Here is a 20,397-nt window from a genome sequence, read left to right on the forward strand (position 1 = left end):
GGTCCTTTGGTGAGTTGGTGGTCCTGGTGGTCCCCCCCCCCCAAGGACCACCGTTGGCCAAGGACCACCGTTGGTCCTTGGGGGAAGTTCCAAGTGGTCCACAGCTAAATTATGGAGAGTTGTTAACCAAATGGATCTTTTAAATCTTTAGAGTATAAAGTGAAACCAAATAGATTTCGTTTCATTTTCTGGAAACACCCCGCCATTCCGAATATATTATTTATTATTATTTGGGCGATGATGTGATGTTGAAATGTAACTTTCAGATCAGCGCATGCATGAGTCACGGCCTTGCGCCCTGCTGGTTGGGACTAATATATTAAGTAGAAGTGTGTTGTGTTTATGGACTAAAATAACAGATGCTGGTTATTTTATTTGTTTTGCCCATTTTTATATTTGCATTTTAACCAAATGTTTTAATCCTTGACTGATTGAGACTATACATATTTCGTTAATTTATTTATATTTATTTATTTATTTATTTATTTAACTGTTTTTGTTTTGTTTGGTGTTCCTAAGTTGAGCCCTTCGGAATGGCTGCCTTCTGGTTAAGTTGTCAGTTAAATTGCTTTATTTATTATTTGTTTAGTTCTGTTCAGTTATGTTGTGTTTAGACCTTTATTTCGTTATTTGTTTGTTTTGTTTAGTTGTTAACTTTAGCTCTGAGCAGCGGCCTGGCCTGCCGGGCTCAATTTGTCACGCACATGTCGGGCTTTGGGCTGGGTCGGGCTTGAGAAAAATAAATAAAGAAAAAAATTGGCAAGATCTGTGCTTTGCATCCCGGCCAGCAGCAGTTCCAGTGAACGGGTTTTCAGCGCTGCGGGCAGAACCATCTCCGAGCGAAGGACATCGTTGAACGATTTTCTTCATCACAATTTATAAGATCGGTGAGTACAGCCTAGCCTTTAACTGTTGGCAATATATACCCAATGGCCAACGTAGAATGTAGTCATCTTGGTCTCTTGTGATCTTATCATTTATTTATAAATGTATTTTATTTAATTTCAGCTGCTTGCTGTCTGATTGGATTATTCGCCGGTGCGGCCTCCCGGCGCGGCCTTGCGCCCAGCGCTGGATTTTTGGGACTATTAAACTGAACGAATAAGTGTTGATTCATACAAAGAAAAGTGCTGTGTTACGGACTAAAATAACAAATGCTGTTTATTTTATTTGTTTAGCCTATTTATATACTTTAATTTAACCAGGGAATGGGAATGTTTCGTTGCTTGACTGATTAAGGCTATTCATTCTAATATTTTATACACATACTTAACTTGAGATTGTTTATTTTAATTGCACAAATGTCGCACAACGCAAACTCAAAGGATTGTTCATTGTTAAATTGTCCTCGGGAGTCGGGACCTGTTTCACAATTGAATAAAGACAGTTGGAAAGGGGTATCATGTCTCTGTTCTTCACCAATATTTAAAGTGTAATGAAAACAAAAGGCCGCCGCTACACGCACTTAAGCTACACGCAATTAAGCTTGTTTAGAAAAATGTCGGTCTTCGGGACGGGCCGGTCTCCAATTGTCAATTATGTATCGGGCTTTGGGTTAGGGTTAGGTTACATTAGATTTCTGACCATTCTGGCCGCCTCCTCCCCTCATTGATTTAATTTCTGATCACCCCTCCCTCCATCGCACATAGTGTATTATTTGTGAGGAGTTGCTCACATTTAGATGAAAGGAAAGTGCTTCTGGAGTCACTTGTATATCATATATAGGCTATAGGCTAATATAATATAGGCCGATGTGTGGGTCTCTCGCCCTAGCTCGCGCGCGCTGCTCTCTGTGCCAAATCATGTCCAAATGGAGACGCTTTTGCGCAGCGAGTGAGCCAGCGGAGGGCAAGACGAGGGGCAGAGAGAGAGAGAGAGAGAGAGAGAGAGAGAGAGAGAGAGAGAGACGTTGTCCTCTTCGTAGATATTCATATCTTGCTAAAGTATTTTCTGTCTGGTTTATTGCTGGTAGATTTTGCGAGACTCTCCCGCCGCCGCTGGTTTTATTTTTTGATTGCCCGTTTACGAACGTTGACCGCTGATAAATAGGCTAATGCGGCGCTTGCGGGGGTCCTGCGGTTACACACAGGGAGATGGAGGAGGCATTATTATGCAGCTTGGATACATTCATGTCCCTGGACAGACGTGCACGGACGATTCCTTGTTTCGGATGACAAAGTGCAGTGCGAGCGCAAACGTATCAATTAAATATGCAAGAATGTGGCAACTTCACCCCTCCCATTCGCACGACTAAACCGAATTATATTATGAGAATGTGGCCTCACCATTTAGGCCTACTGCTAATCTGCATAGATTCTCTGCCATTCCGCCATTTTTTTTGTACCATGCATGTTCCAAGCTCCTCCATGCTCCGGTTTAGACAACGCATTTGCCCTTCGCAATAGGGCCAGGTCTGTCTGTCTGTCTGTCTGTCTGTCTGTCTGTCTGTCTGTCTGTCTGTCTGTCTGTCTGTCTGTCTGTCTGTCTGTCTGTCTGTCACGCAGCAATGCATGCATGCGCTCAGCGGAGAGGCAGCCCCTTGCCTAGTTAGTAAAGCCTGGTGTGCGAGGTTACCTAGTTAGTAGTATAGTAATAAGGGTAATAATAACCCCTCCCCCTCTCTCTCTTTCCTTTAGTTGTCTTGTTATAGGCATATAGGCATAAAACGTACGGCTAAAGTGGATCAATGGATGTTTTATAATATAATAGGCCTAATCATATCTTTTAATTACCTCAACATTTTACTTGAGTATACAGTATAAGCAGTGGTGCAGTGGTGATTCAATGTTTGGGGGGTCGCGAACGTCGCTCGACACCTACTATACAGGTCGATTGATATGCAAATAGGCTAGTTTCTTTGTTAAACGGTTGTCGAGGTGTGAACTTCGGTGGGTGCGAGACCCCGGCTCAAAAAAGATATGGGTCGTCGGGGGCGCGCGACCCAAGACCACTGCAACACTGAGTATAAGTAAATCTACTTAGTTACTTTGCCCCACTGCGCCCAGTGAGAGCAGAGAGAGAGTTAGAGAGAGAGAGAGAGAGAGAGAGAGAGAGAGAGAGAGAGAGAGAGAGAGAGAGAGAGATCTCGGCAAGCGCCGAGGTCCATTTGGTTACCAACTGTCCAACTCCATCATTAATAAGCTGGGGATTGTGGACCACCTCAAGCCTCAAGGACCACTGGTGGTATTTGAAGCAGATGATCAGATCGTGCAAAACTCGGAATACCCCGAAACGCTTTGCGTGGTGTCACAGGCGAGAGAGATGAAGCAGGGATCCCCACAACCTTCATAGATTCCATATAGTTTCATTGTTTGACAGCACAATCATTTTTTTTTGCGCATCCTCGCCAGCATGGTGCTTTAAAACGGCGAAATTAAACAAATATAGGCCTATTCGCTATATAAATATTTTGTTCGTGGGCCTGTGTTTCGCCATTAATAGTTCTCCTTGGCTTTATTTATTTTTTCCTATAGGCCTACGCCAATGTAATGTGCACAGGAGTATTTTAGTTGCACAAAAAACAACCGCTCGCCCAGAACGAACCAACGGCGCAGTACAAAACCAAGGCAGGCAGGGTCCATATTTGCCCTTTCCACTAATCGTTGGGATATATTGACAGCGCATGTTTCTCTCAACGTTAAACCACTGTCCGAAACGAGGTGGGAATGTAGGGTAGAGAGTGTCAAAGTACTACGCCACGACATTAAAAATGTTAAAGATGCTTTGCTGGAAGTATCAGAGAAAACTAAAGACGCTAAAATTAAAAGCGAGTCTCTTTCCCTGGTCAACTTTGAGCTGGAAAATTTTGAATTCATTCTGGCTATGGTTATATGGTATGACATTTTGTTTGCTGTTAACACTGTGAGCAAAGATTTGCAGTCTAAGGATATGCAGCTGGATGTGGCTTTGTCTGATATTAAGGGACTGGTTAATTTCATGGAGAACTACAGAGAAACTGGATTTACGTCTTCAAAAATAACAGCAAAAGAGATTGCCGAGGAGATGGGTGTCAGGCCATTATTCACAGAGTCGCGCGTGACGGGGAAACGGAGAAGAGACGCAGACATCCCTCTATCTGGAGAGCGGCTTTTCGAAACGGAATATTTCATTCCAATAGTGGACCAGGCCCTCTCCGCTCTACGCGATCGATTCAAACAAATAAAACAATTAGAGGGCACGTTTGGATTTCTTTTTAACCTGTCCAAACTTTGTGAAATAGATGACATTGAACTGAAGAGAAATTGTGAGGCTTTGAGCTTGTCTCTGACAGCAACATTAACAGATGGAACCCAGTCTAGTGACCCTAAGGACTACAAACCATGGATTGACATCTAGACCTACTGCACATACAGTATGAAACAGAGCTGATACCTTTAAATGCATTTTGAGGGGAAAAAAATGCTGCTATTTGTACCCTGTATATAAAATGTCACAATGCGACATAGCTCTGTTTACTCAATGCTGTACCCCCTCCAACTGTATATATGTTCCCCATTTTCAACTGTTTTTTATTGTATTTGTGATACTTGCTTTGGCAATGTAAACGTATGTTTTCTCATGCCAATAAAGCTCCTTTGAATTGAATTGAATTGACATCAATGCAGAGGACCTGTTCACTGAGCTGCGCGTATTGTGCGTAACAGTGCCCAAGGAAGCCAAGACTGCGCTGGAAACACTGCGTTATCTCAAAAAGAGGAAAGGGACATTCCCTAACAGTGAAATTGCCCTTCGGATTTTACTGACAATCCCCGTCACAGTTGCATCTGGGGAGCGCAGTTTCTCCAAGTTAAAACTGATAAAAAACTATTTACGCACAACCATGTCCCAGGAGAGACTTTGTGGACTTGCCATCATCGCAATAGAACAGGATGCTGTATCTACACTGGATTATAAAGACGTTATTGCAGAATTTGCTGCAAGGAACGCCAGGAGGCAAATCTTAGCATGATTCTCTGCTTGTTGTGTCAACTTGTGTGAGTATAGCCTATTATAATAGCTGCTGCCTGTGTGCTTATTGTTATTGTTAACTTGTCAATTCTTTGAAGTGGTATCCCTACGCTATATCTACGTCACTGGCTGCCTGGGGCAGTGGCGTCAGTTCAGAAAAAGCTAAGGTATGGCAACATGACTGGTGGTTGCCATACCTTACTTACATACCTGCAATAGGCACGATGAAAAGAACATTTTATTATTTCCCCCTGTAGCCAAGGTATGGCAGCTGCCATAGCTTGCCATACCCAATTGACGCCTCTGGTTCCCCCATGCAGACTGCAGTAAAAGTGTGCCCGCCTTAAGTAAAAGTATAAATACTTTTACTCAAGTAAAAGTAGGCCTACCCAAAAAAAAACGAAAAAAAAAAAAAAGGCCTCGCCCCCCGCTCCCCCGCTCAGGGCCCCGCATTTGTGCCGCACGGCCTGCGTCGGTACAGTCTTTCTAGTTTCGGCGCAAACTAAAACTCGAACCATTTAGGGAGTGTTCGTCTAATACTTAAGGTGGGTATAGTCCATAGCGAGGGGGGGTTCTCAAATAATAATTTGATTGTCAGGGGGGACCATGACTTTTTTATTTTGGCTGGAGGGGGGTCCATGCAACTTTAATTTGTTGAATTTTGTATTAAAAAAATGTTTTCTTTTGATATTTTTCATACGTGTTTACTCCCCTATATTTATCAAGTACCCCCTGATTAACTTGGTAGCCTATATTCCGCTTCTGTAAATCTCCCCACAAGAAACGCATTCATTGGGCGCAGTCGGCGACTCGGCGGCAGTCGGCGCTGACAGCGCAGTGCTTCGAGTTTGTGTTGCATTCTACAAAAGTGATTGTGAAGCGAACAGTAGAACCAACACAGGGCTTTACACACGAGTGCTGCAGTATATCCTATACGTATATTAATTAGGCCTACTTTAAACCATACAGCTTTTGGTAGGCTGTATAATAACTTGAATAATATGAATGCCATATTAATTTCGTATCGGCATTGCCAGGGTGGCATTGCGCACTAGGCTAAAATACCCTATATAGCCTATAACGTTCTCTACAATAAGTAATTGTAGATGATAGTTATATCTATCAAATATGGTTTTATATAGCAAATCAATGTCGGGAAATGTCCATTTTGGGAGCGCACTGCATGGCGCACTGGTAGATCAGCCAACGTTATACATCTTTAGATGTAATAGGGACACAATACAGTCCATGGAAGTGGGGCTTTCCAAGGAAGAGGTGACGTTTTATTTGTTTTAATCGCTTCATAATTGACCGAGCCATGATGAACTTAAACCAGAAGAACAAAACGTAATCCTGTAGGCAGGATTTTTTTTGCTCCCTCGCTTTCTCTCTCCATCTCTCTCTCGCTCTGTTCCAAATCATGTCCAAATGGAGACGCTTCATGCGCGGAGCGCAGAGACACAGAGAGAGAGAGAGAGAGAGAGAGAGAGAGAGAGAGAGAGAGAGAGAGAGAGAGAGAGAGAGAGAGAGAGAGAGAGACGAGAGTGGACGTTTATTTAAACAGCAGCACACAACTTAATTGGCCCATCAACAGCCTTGGCCTATATCATTGATCTCCAGGGGAGTAAACCGATGTTCGGACTCTCTTTGATTCATTGACTGAAGCCCTTCCACACCTAATTGTTTGTTTATTATTTGAAATAATTAGCAGTGCAGGAACTGTCTATAGTTCTGGTCCACCTCCTCGCTCGCACTCTGTTGCCCGGCGCGCGCTGCTTGTAGATCGGCTACTTTGGCTGAAACTATAAACGACCGTAGAGCTCCAGAATGGCTGGCCGTTGGATCGCCGCGACCCCTCGTTAGAACCGGGGCGACTAGACAGACGGTCGCTCCGTGGTGTTCAACACAAATGGAGCTCGCCGTTCTACATTGCATTGCATAATTGATACTTTTACATTAAAAAGTAAAACAGTTGAGTAGGCTGTATACCTTTTCCACCACTGCCAAAGACCCGCAGCATCATCAAAGACCTATCCCATTGTTTGAACTGCTGCCTTTTTAAAAGATCCACAGGCTTAAAAAACAGCTTTTTATATAGCTGCGCTCATGCACTATTAGCTGTGAGACGGGACTTTTTTTTTTTTTTTTTTTTTTACTTCGTAGGCTATATCTATACTTTTTTTTTTATAAATTTAACTTATTGTTTTGTCTTAACAATAAAGGTTTGCTCCACTTTCGTTGTTCTTGAACTTGTTTTATGCAACAATGATACCGGTAATAAAGCTCATTCATTCTTCATTCATAGCCTATACTTTTCAAACCAAATTAGAACTTTCTTGCGATAAATTAAAGCCCAGGCATTAAGTGTTCTGTAAAAGGCATATTTATTTCAATGATGACATCAGTTTTAAATAACAATAATAATTAAATAACAATAATAAGTAAGACCCACAAATCGGCCCATGGCTATATTATATTAGGCATAGCGTATAGGATACATACAATATAATAGCCTATAGGCCTACACATGGCTTATTTGCAGGGAACAGTTGGAAAGCCCTCGTCATTGATGAATTCCGTTACGGAATAAAGAGATTGTGGGGGAGAAGATTTAGGTGGCGGTGCCCGGTGCAACTGTCTGTCTGTCTGTCTGTCTGTCTGTCTGTCTGTCTGTCTGTCTGTCTGTCTGTCTGACTGACTGACTGACTGACTGACTGAATGACTGCACCGACGCTATCTCTCTCTGTGTCATGAAACTAGGCCTAGCCTACTTTTTCCTATTTGCAACCTTCTCTCTCACTGTTATGTCATGCAGTTCCCTGTTTCAGCTGTGAGACTCACAACCCTCGATTACCACCATGAATTGCCTTTGCTTTGATCACTTGATTGGTGATCAGTCCACCATATTCGTCACAGCTGCAGGAGCTAATGACTGGCTAATTCACACATCTATTGTTTGTTTTTCCTTGAAAGCAAATAATGACCGCGCTAATTGATTCATTGGTAACTGAGAGCTATACAAGTGTTTCTCAACCTGTGGGTTGGGACCCAAATTATTTTGTCCCCAGATGATTAACACGACACCATTTTCTCACTCAACAGTAACCGTGACAAATTAAACATTGGCCAAATTGTCAAATATTAGAGGCCTATTTCTGTTTCATATAAGTGCAACCACTTTTAACAGCTGTCTATCTGTGTGATGAGGGGCTGTGGTGCTGAACTGACTGACTTGACGTTCTCTATATGCATGTGCAATGGGAAAATGAAATCAATCAGTCTGTCCGTCTGTCCGTCTGTCCGTCTGTCTGTCTGTCTGTCTGTCTGTCTTCCTTCCACACTGGATGTGTGGACAAATTGAATGAATTTTGATATTTTGATGAAATTAATAGGCCTACTGTCTAGGATAGGATAGGAATAGGAATGTTTGTTTACTGTATTTATTCACCAAAAAATAAGTGAATAAAGTGGGTGCAAGTGAACTGCCTGTGCGCCACCGCCGCCACACAATAGCCTACGAATTAATCTACGTATGGTGTCACGGAATCCATAGATTATCCACGATTATAGCCACGGAATCCGTACGGTTCTGTAACAGTAAACCCCGACTCCAGGGTCTCCAGCGCAGCTATGAAGCTTGATGGCCGTATGGCCGTGTTGCGTATCTATAGCAGATATACAAGCTCATAGCGTGGCGAATTGCGACGAGTTGTGAGCTTGTAGCTCTGATATTTTCAACGCGCGTCACCATCGTACGACGAAGGAATAGGCTGATTTTAACAGCGCACAGCACAGAAGAAGCACGCTCACCCTTCGGGATTTAAACCATGCTGACAGATCATGATACAAAAATGATGATGTTGTTTTAATGGTTGTAGCCTACTACTTTAACCAAATAATAATAAGAATAATAGGATTAAATCTGATAAAATAGCCTAAAGGGAGCCAAATGATATAAGGGAGACATTTTCCCAGCCGGTCACAGTGTCCGGTGGACTTTATAATTACCGGCCAATTAAACATTTTAACGGTCAATGGCACAACGTATGCTTCGCCAATATCTTTATATATACAGACAGACAGACAGACAGACAGACAGACAGACAGACAGACAGACAGACAGACAGACAGAAATCCACTGTCAGAAAGAAAGTAATGACGTGCTGCCGTGCATATCACCGAAAAAAAAAATCTGGACATGGGGATGGGCGATATAAAGTCGGAAAAAACGCATAACGCACCAATGGATGCGAGTGAGGCAGCGAGTGGAGTAGTAGCACATGGGTATGGTAGCTGATTACAGGAGAAAATAATAAAATGTACTTCTTAAAATGAATTCATCATGCTTGTTGCAAAACAACAGCCATGTTACCATACCTTAGCATTTGCAGAACTGACGCTGCTGGCGGGATCGCGCAGCCGAGGAGGATTTTTTTTTTTTTTTGCATTATGAGCAGTGTGCGGGCCTATTCGTGGACTCTTTTTATTCTGTCTGTCTGTCAGCATATTCATTACATTACTCCGTGTGAGTAGCCTAATGGCAAAGCATCTGGATAAATCACTGTCTGTCTGTCTGTCTGTCTGTCTGTCTGTCTGTCTGTCTGTCTGTCTGTCTGTCTGTCTTCCTTCCACACTGGATGTGTGGACAAATTGAATGAATTTTGATATTTTGATAAATGAATTAATAGGCCTACTGTCATTGCATTTCCATTTTTCAATTATACACCGAATAGCGCAATTAAGTAGGCCTAGGTCAACGAGTCAACCCAATTAGCGCTCCCGCAGCTGGTCTGATTGGACTCTGACCAGCTCTGCGCTTCTCAAAGTTACATTAGATCATTTAAACCATTGTGGCATTATTCTCAGCCAACTAATGATAGTCTATTCTGCATTCTGGTTGTCGTCACCCCAAATAATGGATTACTTCTTCATATAATTAATATAGGATATAATGCAGCAGCACTCTTTATGTGCAAAGCCCTCTTCTATAATAATCAGATTCATTTTTACTCACAACAGAGTAAAATATATTTAAACTATTAGATCTGCATTGTTAAATGCAACGGAACAGGCAACAATAGTGGATGGCAATGGCATAGAATTGAATGGTTTGGTCTGTATTTGAACTGGAATGAGTTACTGCTTAAAACAAATGATATAAGAATCACAGTACATTTACAGATTTTTTTTTTTATTATTTATTTTTTTACATGACACGAGACGTGTACCTCGTTGGCTGCATGGCATCGAGTGACGCGTACCAAAGACGCGCATGGCATCGTTACAGGACGCGTGACGCGTACCAAAGACGCGATGCGTCCAGCGCAATCGTGTGCCCTGGAGTGCCACTGGAGCACAACTAACGCATGCATGCACGCACGCATATGTAAACAAAAAGCCATTTGGCACACATGCGTCGCTTCGCTTAGCTGGCACGATAAAGCCGCCATACACACACACACACACACACGCACACACACACACACACACACACACACACACACACCAATAAATAACTACCGTATTGTATTTACTGTATAGCTCTGTGACAGCAACTGGTCTGAAAAGCCACATTTCTCTCTTTACTTTGGCTTTAAGCGAGACAACTTTAGCCTGAAGCTATCGCCAGGTGTTATAAAACAGTAGCGTAGGCTATCTCATCTCCCTCTCCCGTTACGTGCATTGTTTTCCTGTCAGCTGGATAAAGCATGTCCATATACAGTATATATATATAGCCTATATAGTTTCTTCTTTTCCAAGTAAAGCCCTGCTTCATAATACAAGGCTGTTGCACAACAGTAGTGAAAACAGCAGATCTACAAGCACACAACGCCTCGCGGTGCGAGGTGTTTGTGCTTGTAGATCGGCTGTTTTCACTAGTTAAAATCATTTTTAAAATGATGAATACAAAACAAACGGTTTTGGACATACAAGGTTTCCACCCGACAACGACGAAATATAACTCATGTAATTGGCCCACTGGCTTGTCACTTGTCATGATCTGAAATGTCAAATCTTTGAGTAGCAGCAGCGCTATAGAGAGAGATCTCTCTCCAACTCTTTTTCCCGGGCTAAATCAGGGGCCCAGCACGTCCCTGCCCATATAGTTTTTTCTTTTCCAACCACCGAACCATCAGTTATGATGTTGGCGCTGCCACCGTGGTCAACGGTGGCAGAGGCGTGCGTGTTCCCTCTATCAGACGATCAGCTTTTATTCTCCAACAGAAACGTAATAACATGCCCCGAAGCCATCTCTTTTCACAGTGGTAACAGGATAGGTGGGCTCAGTGGGGACATGTGGGGCGTTCTGCACCTATCCTCTATCTTACACAACAACAACACATGTGTGATACACGTCACACATGATGAATGGCTCTTGACACTCTGCTCTCAGCTGAGTCCTCTGTTTCATTACTGACTGCTGTTGACACCTGAATCTCTACACAGGGATTACATGGTGCTTGTTAAGTGACTTGAGCACTTGATAATAAGCATTGATCATTATTTAGAATCGGCTTTGTGGAGGGAGATCGTGTACGGTAAGTGGTAAAATGAGTGTTTCAGACGTGAATAAAAAGAAAAGTGGATTCTCTTGTAGAACGGTGGTTAAGAACAGTAGTTCTCAAAAATAGCAGATCTACAAGCTCACACTTTGAACACTTTGACACTTCATGTCAAAGTGTGAATTTTGTAATACCTTTGTCTGTGTGGTGGCGATGATGTCGCTGGACTGGAGGAGGTGAAAGCAGCCCTGAAGGCCTGTCCATCCTACTCTTCGTCTAGTCGGAAAAAGGTTCGGTTCAAATACAAGATGACGTCACTCGGAACGCAAAGTTCGGTTTCGGATTGAGTATGGACTGGCATTAAATGTGACCCTTCCCCTCGTACGCACGCACGCACGCACGGACGCACGCACGGACGCACGCACGCACGCACGCACGCACGCACGCACGCACGCACGCACGCACGCACGCACACACACACACACACACACACACACACACACACACACACACACACACCTCTGGTTCACACACACATCATTCATTGTCTTTCTGGCATCCTGTGCACTCCCATCACGACCTGTGTCCCCAATTACCAACGGATTAACAACACCATGTCACAGAGAGAGGGGGGGGGGCACACACCAAAATAAAAGACCAAATCAGAGACAGAAATAGAGGAAAGAAGAGAACACATACTCTAGTAAATGACAGATAGTTAAAAGCACTGTTATTGGACTAAAGTCCAGAGCTAGTAGTTTAAGGAATCAAGGACGGATTCAGCCGCTCTGTGAACATTTTGTGAGCTTGTAGGTCTGATATTTACAAGCATGAAACCATGTGTGAAATCAGGCATTACGACAGCATCAAGGCCCCGCCAAAATAAACTATAGACTTAGTTGATTAAAATCTTGATATATTTAGTCGACTAAAACTACACTAACACTGAAAGATTTAAGATGACTAAGACTATGACTAAAACTAGTCATAGTGGCTCAGGGGTAAGGGTGCCGTCTTAGAACACGGAAGGTTCCCGAAGGGTTCCCAGTTTGATCCCGGGCTCCCCCCAGATTTAAGCTGGTTGCACACTGCTGCGTTTTTTTCATTGCGAAATGCGATATTCAGGGCAACGAGAGCGAGAGAGATAGAGAGAGCAAGGGATCCCAGTGGTCCGAAAATATATACGAAAAGGGCGGCAGTGCGCAAACGTGATTGACATAGCGTGCTCCGAAATTCGCTCATAATCGTCTGAAAAAATACAGCAGTGTGCAACGACCTTTAGTGTCGAAGTGTCCTTGAGCAAGACTCTGAACCCCTAGTTGCTCCCAGTGAGCAGGTTGGTGCCTTGCATGGTTTTCTCTGCCATCAGTGTACCGGTATGAATGTGTGTGTGAATGGATATGCACAAAAGCGCCTTGGATAAAGGCGCTATATATAAATCCAACATTTACGACATTTACCATTTAACTAAAACTCAATTTGCTGTCAAAATGAACACTGTTTCTGTTTCCAACAGGTGGTGAAGAAGACGATGAGGCTTCCTGCCAGGAGAGGAGGAGAGAGCGGAGCAGAAGGAGAGACAACGGGAGAGAGAGGAAGAAGAGCAAAGGAGGCCAGAGGAGGAAGGGCTCTTCATCCAGAGCAGGGAGAGGAGGAGACGCCTGCGAGGTAGGATGGGATATTATCACTATAATCAAAATATCACCAACATCCATTATCCTGGGGCGGAACATTTGCCAAAACAATAGCAGATCTACAAGCTCTCAACGCATCGCAACGCGTTGTGAGCTTGTAGAGCGGCTATTTTTTGGCAAAGACATTTGGTAGCGAGTGAAAAAAAAAAGTAGTAGTCAAGTAGTTATTTCCACGTCCGTTTTAGAGGGTTTAATTGTTACCGGATATGCAGCTCGACATATAAAAGGTGAATTGATCCCAGTGCATGACGGAGGATAATTTCATGATAAAGTTAAATCTCCACGATACGATTATTGTTAATGTTTTTTTATCACGATAAACCATAATAACGATTATGGTCTCATCCCTAGGAGGAGGAGAGAGCGCAGAAAGAGGAGAGACACGGGAAGAAGAGGAGGAGGGAGAAGAGGAAGAAGAGGGGGGATCAGAGTGAAGGAGAGAGCAGAGGAGAACAAGAGCAGGTACGTGCACACATAGACATCAAAGGGGGCTGGAGCCCCTGCTCTTTTATCCGTCTGTAAAAAGTGCGCCCTCTCCAGACCATGAATGCAGTTTTTACTATGGTGCAGGAAATGCAAACGCCCTCTTTCCATGCCATACCAGCATTCAAGAGAATTACCTTCCTGAATTCTATGTTTAAAGAATTGCCCTCTCTGTGTAAAAATCTATGCCCTACATCACATCTCCAGTATTCACTTGATTATGCTTCAGTGTGGTATCACGCAACGAGAATAGCCGACCTCCAAGCTCACATCTGCGAAGCGCTGTGGAGCGTTTGGAGGTCAGCTATTTGCAATATTTTCACCAAAAGGCCCTTTTAGAAATGTCAGCTCCTGCCTCTCTAACATTCTCTGCACATCCCTGCTCAGGAGGAGGTGAGAGAGAGGAGCGTCAGGAAGGAGGCCAAAGGCAGCAAGAACCTCAAGAATGAACAGAGGAGAGAAACTGAGCCGGAGGAGGAGGAGGAGATAGGAGAGGAAGAGGAAGAGGAAGGAGAGGCGGTAGCCAAGCAGGGAAGGAAGAAAAACAACAACAAACTCCTGGACGCGAAGAACGAGAACGGCAGCAAACAAGAGGAGGAGAAGAAAACGAGCAAAATGAAGAAGAAGAAGAAGAAAAAGAAAGTCGCTGAGACAAGGTTAAACAAAATCACCTCAAATTCATGGCTTGCATTTGTAGTCCTAAACAGCCATCTTGAGGACCAACACAGGTGTTTCAATGTGTCTGACTGCCATAGAACTAATGTTCTACGCCAATCAGAACGCCTGTGTTGGTCCTCAAAATGGCCGGAATAGGACTACAAATGCAACCCATGAATTGGTGATAAAAGAGGAACACATCAACTTCAATTTTATTTGGGTTTACAGGTATAAAACAAAATGGGTGAAATAGTTTTTTCGTAAAAGCTCCCTTCATTTGTTGTTTTAAGGAAACGTAAGAAGAATATCTATAAGGTCAGATATTCCAAATGTTCCTGGTATGATAGAGTGAAATACATGCAGTACAAGATAGATCAGATCCTCCAAACATTCCTGATCATCATCACCTTATTAAACTAATGGCCTAAGTAATGATATACTGTCTGTATGTTACAGACAGTGTTATTTATTTATTTTTTACATTAATAGTTATAATTATTTATTAACGTTTTGGGTGAAATGACAAAATATAAATTTGTTTTGTTTTGGATCATTTTTTCCCCCTGAAAACCTTTAAAAAAATGACATAGACCTGGGGTCTTCAACGTTTTCATGCCAGGGACCCCCAAACTGAAGGGGAGATGGATCAGGGACCCCCTACCTCGTAGGGTGAGGGTGGGGCTACATAACGTGAGGTTGATTTTTTTCATTTAAGTGCTCCGAAATTCACTGCGATATTTGGCCGAAAAGACGCATCAGTGTGCAAAGAGCTTACTTAACATCAGGTATAAAGCTCCACCAGTAACGTACAGCACTCTCCTCAGCTCTGAGGCGGCGTCCAGCGCTGGTGAGGCAGAGGGAGGCGACCCAGAGGAGCTGAGACCAGAGAGTCTGTCTCCCGAGGAGCTGGAGGAGCTGAAGGAGGCGGTGGAGGAGAAGAAGAAACTCATCCAGACTCTGAGAGGAAAGCCCTGGCGCATGAAGAAGAAACTCAGCACCTTGCGGTACAACGCGCAACGTGTTTTTCTCTTAAAGTGATTTCAGTTAAGTTTCAGTTTTCATGTAGGTGACAGGCAGGGGCCTTCCTCCAATCATGATCAAGTGGGGGCGGGCCTTGGTGTGCGCAAAGCCCGCCCCCACTCGACCATGATTGGAGGAAGGCCCCACTCTATCCTGATTGGAGGAAAACCTGTCACACAACAGTTTGGTGGAGCAACTGAAACCGCTTTTTTCTCCTAAGGCCAAATATGGACCAAACACTCTATAGTAACTAACTAGTACTATCAGAACATAACACTTTATAGTAACTAGTACTAACAGAACGTAACACATATAGTAACTAGTACTATCAGAACATAACACTTTATAGTAACTAGTACTAACAGAACATAACACATATAGTTGCGACCGTCAGGTCGCACTTTACTATCAAAACCACCACAAAGTGTAAGTAACTCCGTCCGTCCGTCCCTCCGTCTGTCTGTCAGTCTGTCTGTCACACCTCACACGTCACACTTTTTCCCTGCTTATATCTCCGCAACCGTTGCCCCGATCCATGCCAAATTTTGCACACACGTTCCTTGGCTGCCAAACTACAACCTCCAAGGACCCCCGGAGCTCCAGGGACCCCCAGGTCCCTGGGGGACCCCCAGATGTAAAAAATGACCAAATGCGCAAACATGACCAAATGACCACCCCAATGGGGCTGCTCACGGGGAATTCCCGGGGACCACCGACTCCTGGTGCTCCAGAACGGATGCAAAAGTGGTGGCGCCCCCAGTGGAGGACCCCCTACACTGCAGCTCACATAAAATGCCGTAACTCCGGCTAGGAGCGACCGGGACAGCCGGGGCCAGTACCTATTCGTCCGCCTTGCTGGCGCGGAGACCCCACCCCTCATTTCTCACATGGCCCTCTTCTAGCGCCACCATGAGGCCGATTCTTGCAAAACACATTTTTGGACACTGCTCCTACAATTTTCGCCCTAAAATCACGCAAATCGGTACACAGTATGTCTACACTCATCCCATCAACATGAATCTGTCCCATATAGCGCCACCTCCAGGCCGATTTTTAAAAACACATATTTGGACACTGCTCCTACAGATTTTGCCCTAAAATCACGAAAATCACTACACAGTATGTCTACACTCATGTCATCAACATGGATCAGGAAGATTTTGGCAAAACACATTTTTGCCCTATTTGTGGAGATAAGTGACCTACGGTCGCTTATCTCCCGATTAGGTAGCCTTACTGGTAACTAGTACTATCAGAACATAACACTCTATAGTAACTAGTACTATCAGAACATAACACTTTATAGTAACTAGTACTAACAGAACAAAACACTCTATAGTAACTAGTACTATCAGAACATAACACTCTATAGTAACTAGCATCAGAACTTAACACTCTATAGTAACTAGTACTATCAGAACATAACACTCTATAGTAACTAGTACTATCAGAACATAACACTCTAGTCTATAGTAACTAGTACTATCAGAACATAGCACTCTATAGTAACTAGTACAATCAGAACATAACACTCTATAGTAACTAGTACTATCAGAACATAACACTCTATAGTAACTAGTACTATCAGAGCATAACACTCTATAGTAACTAGTACTATCAGAACATAACACTAGTCTATAGTAACTAGTACTATCAGAACATAACACTAGTCTATAGTAACTAGTACTATCAGAACATAACACTAGTCTATAGTAACTAGTACTAACAGAACATAACACTAGTCTATAGTAACTAGTACTATCAGAACATAACACTCTATACTATCAGAACATAACACTCTATAGTAACTAGTACTATCAGAACATAACACTCTATAGTAACTAGTACTATCAGAACATAACACTCTATAGTAACTAGTACTATCAGAACATAACACTCTATAGTAACTAGTACAATCAGAACATAACACTCTATAGTAAGTAGTACTATCAGAACATAACACTCTATAGTAACTAGTACTATCAGAGCATAACACTCTATAGTAACTAGTACTATCAGAACATAACACTAGTCTATAGTAAGTAACTAGTACTATCAGAACATAACACTAGTCTATAGTAACTAGTACTATCAGAACATAACACTCTATAGTAACTAGTACTATCAGAACATAACACTAGTCTATAGTAACTAGTACTATCAGAACATAACACTAGTCTATAGTAACTAGTACTATCAGAACATAACACTCTATAGTAACTAGTACTATCAGAACATAAGACTCTATAGTAATTAGTACTATCAGAACATAACACTCTATAGTAACTAGTACTATCAGAACATAACACTCTATAGTAACTAGTACTATCAGAACATAACACTCTATAGTAACTAGTAGTATCAGAACATGGACCCATTTTGTTTTTATTTGAATTAAATTAAATCACTTACCCTACCTTTAAATGAATGGTCCAGCTATACCTGATCGTACCACACAGCGGCGCTGCACCAAAGCATCAAAAGTAGGCTATAGCAGATCTGCATGAGCTTGTGGATCTGCTACTTTTGATGCTTTTGTATTTGAATCCTGAAAAGTTTTGGACATAATGAGGTTTCCACCCGACGTCTTTTACTGTCCCCGCCAGGTCCGAAGGCACTTCACTTCACATTTTCCCATTTTTAGTCCAGATTGAATGTGACCCGTGACCACTGTCTAAGAAATATGTATGTGTAGTGTAATCTGTAATGTCCTTTGACTGATGTACGGTTTTTTATTTTTTATTTTTTTATTTTTTTCAGAGAGTCCCAGGACTTTATGGAGAAATACGAGGGGGCTTTGGGGAAAGGGAAAGGCAGGAAGCTGTATGCATACAAGGTCATGATGACCAAGGTACGTCTGTCTATCTATGCCTGCCTAGATGGCTGTCTGTCTGCCTGCCAGTCCCAAATGCAAAACAATTTATCTTATAATAATCACACCTTTTCTTTTTCTTTTTTTTAAGAAATGGATGAAGTTTCAACGGGACTTTGAAAACTTCAAGACGGCCTGCATTCCCTGGGAGATGAAAATCAAAGAGATTGAAAGTAGGATATGATCCATACTGTATTATACATGTGTTATTGTGGTTTCAGGTTTAAAGGACAACTTTGTTCTTTTACAACAAGGGTTCATATTTTAGATTGTAATTAAAGAAAAGAAAAGATGAGTGTTAAAATGCTTTAATTTACTGCTTTCTGTCGTTTTGGCGCTTTGAACTATTTTGATTTCAGTGGGTGGGGGCATGCGTACAAGTGGCTAAATATGTCCTTTAGGCACAATAAGCCCATTCCCAAGATACACTACAACAATCTTCCATGGGCAGATGTGACTCATGGGGGCTGGTAGTGTTACTGCATGGCTTATGGCTTATAACGCATGCCCAAACCCACTGAAATAAAAAATCACTAATCACGTTTTAACATTCCTCTTTTCTTTTCTCAATATTACAATCTAAAATATGAACCCTTGTTGTACAAGAACAAAGTTGTCCTTTAATGACATAGACCAGTAAAGACCACAATGAGTCTCCATCTCCGTGTCTCAAGTCCTTAAATTATTCCTATTTCCTTCACTTGTTTCCTATTTGTATGTTAGTCCTGCCCACTGGGAGTTGGCCTATCACCTGTGATGTTGTCATCAGAAATGGCCAATGGGACGTCTCCTCTTCTCTATTTCCTCAATGGGAGGGACTAACATACAAGCAAGGAAATAGGAAATAGGATTGATTTAAGGACTTGAGACGCAGCGTTGCAAGGTCATTTCTACTTCATCTCTATCTCTTGGTTGCAGGTCACTTCGGGTCGTCCGTGGCCTCCTACTTCATCTTCCTGAGGTGGATGTACGGCATCAACATGATCCTGTTTGGTCTGACCTTTGGCCTCGTCATGGTGCCAGAGGTACGAGGACCAATCTGTCCAATCAGAGACGCTCTTTCTGGAACTGCTGAGGTTCATGTCCAATGAAGCCTTCTATTATATGGTCCTCACTCTCAGTAGAGTTTCTGTAGCCCATCCACAACTGACACAAGCTCAGATCAGCTACTCTATTTTCACTGTTTTTCAAATGTTGTGTTGTTGTTGAAGACACAATGCTTCACTTTGAAATGTCAGTACAGCAATGTATTAATATTGAGAATAGATATTGCTTTGAAAGATAATGCTTTCCGCAGTACAAACACAGTACTGTGTTCACCATTGGTCCATATACAGAACAGAACCACATGAAATGGGTCCATATAGACGCATGGACTGTACGGCACATTGTGTTAGTTGACTCTGTGTCCTGTATTGACTCTGTGTCCTGGCTGGAGTGGATGCCACGCCTGATTTGGAATCGCACATGAGTTCTGGGCGGAGCTGTTTGTTTTCACACCCGTCGGCAGGTTAGTTACTCACCAGCGTTAGTTTCAGTGAGGTTAGGTTTAGGGTTAGGGTTAGAGTTAGGCATAGTTTTACTGAGGTTAAGGTTAGGGTTAGGGTTAGGCATAGTTTTACTGAGGTTAAGGTTAGGGTTAGAGTTAGGGTTAGGTTTAGGTGGTTGCACCTCCGTACGGTCCAAGCGAACACAAAGGAGCGCTCCCTAGCTCCAGTTCAGTCAATCAAAAGCTTCCATGGGCGGGATTTGCCCAGAACTCATGTGCGTTTCCAAATAACACGGATGCCACCAGGCCCCAATAGGTTAGGTTCTGCACACTGTTAGCTCCAGTGACAAGGTTTAGTTTAGTCTCTATAGCTGACAGTGTTTTTGCCACCATGCAGGCTCTGATGGGTAAGGTTTAGTTTAGTCTCTATAGCTGACAGTGTTTGTGCCACCATGCAGGCTCTGATGGGTAAGGTTTAGTTTAGTCTCTATAGCTGACAGTGTTTGTGCCACCATGCAGGCTCTGATGGGTAAGCCGTACGGCACCATGCCCAGGAAGACGGTCCCCAGGGCGGAGGAGACCAGTGCCATGGATTTTGCCGTCTTATGGGACTTTGGGGTCAGTGGCATGAATACAGAACTCTATGCTGCCACCTACTGGTGGCTCTGGTTCCTTATGTTGCACATTTTGTACATCATCTCTTTATGATTTCTCTGGCTCTATATTCCCATA

General features: G+C 42.9%; 1 protein-coding gene across 1 annotated transcript in view; it reads left to right on the top strand.

Annotated features, from left to right (window-relative positions):
- tmc1 (transmembrane channel-like 1) overlaps window positions 1–20,397 on the top strand; it is a gene marked incomplete at both ends in the record, with an annotated part of 70,076 nt that overhangs the window by 2,218 nt on the left and 47,461 nt on the right. The window contains 8 exons of the mRNA XM_080737935.1: window positions 12,967–13,118; window positions 13,496–13,606; window positions 14,015–14,094; window positions 15,109–15,288; window positions 18,065–18,155; window positions 18,268–18,349; window positions 19,095–19,201; window positions 20,185–20,283. Coding sequence (XP_080594061.1) covers window positions 12,967–13,118; window positions 13,496–13,606; window positions 14,015–14,094; window positions 15,109–15,288; window positions 18,065–18,155; window positions 18,268–18,349; window positions 19,095–19,201; window positions 20,185–20,283 — 902 coding nt within the window. The remainder of the gene's footprint in view (window positions 1–12,966; window positions 13,119–13,495; window positions 13,607–14,014; window positions 14,095–15,108; window positions 15,289–18,064; window positions 18,156–18,267; window positions 18,350–19,094; window positions 19,202–20,184; window positions 20,284–20,397) is intronic.

This window comes from Nannobrachium achirus (assembly GCF_963921795.1).
Source record: "Nannobrachium achirus genome assembly, chromosome: 12".
Lineage (NCBI taxonomy): Eukaryota > Metazoa > Chordata > Actinopteri > Myctophiformes > Myctophidae > Nannobrachium > Nannobrachium achirus.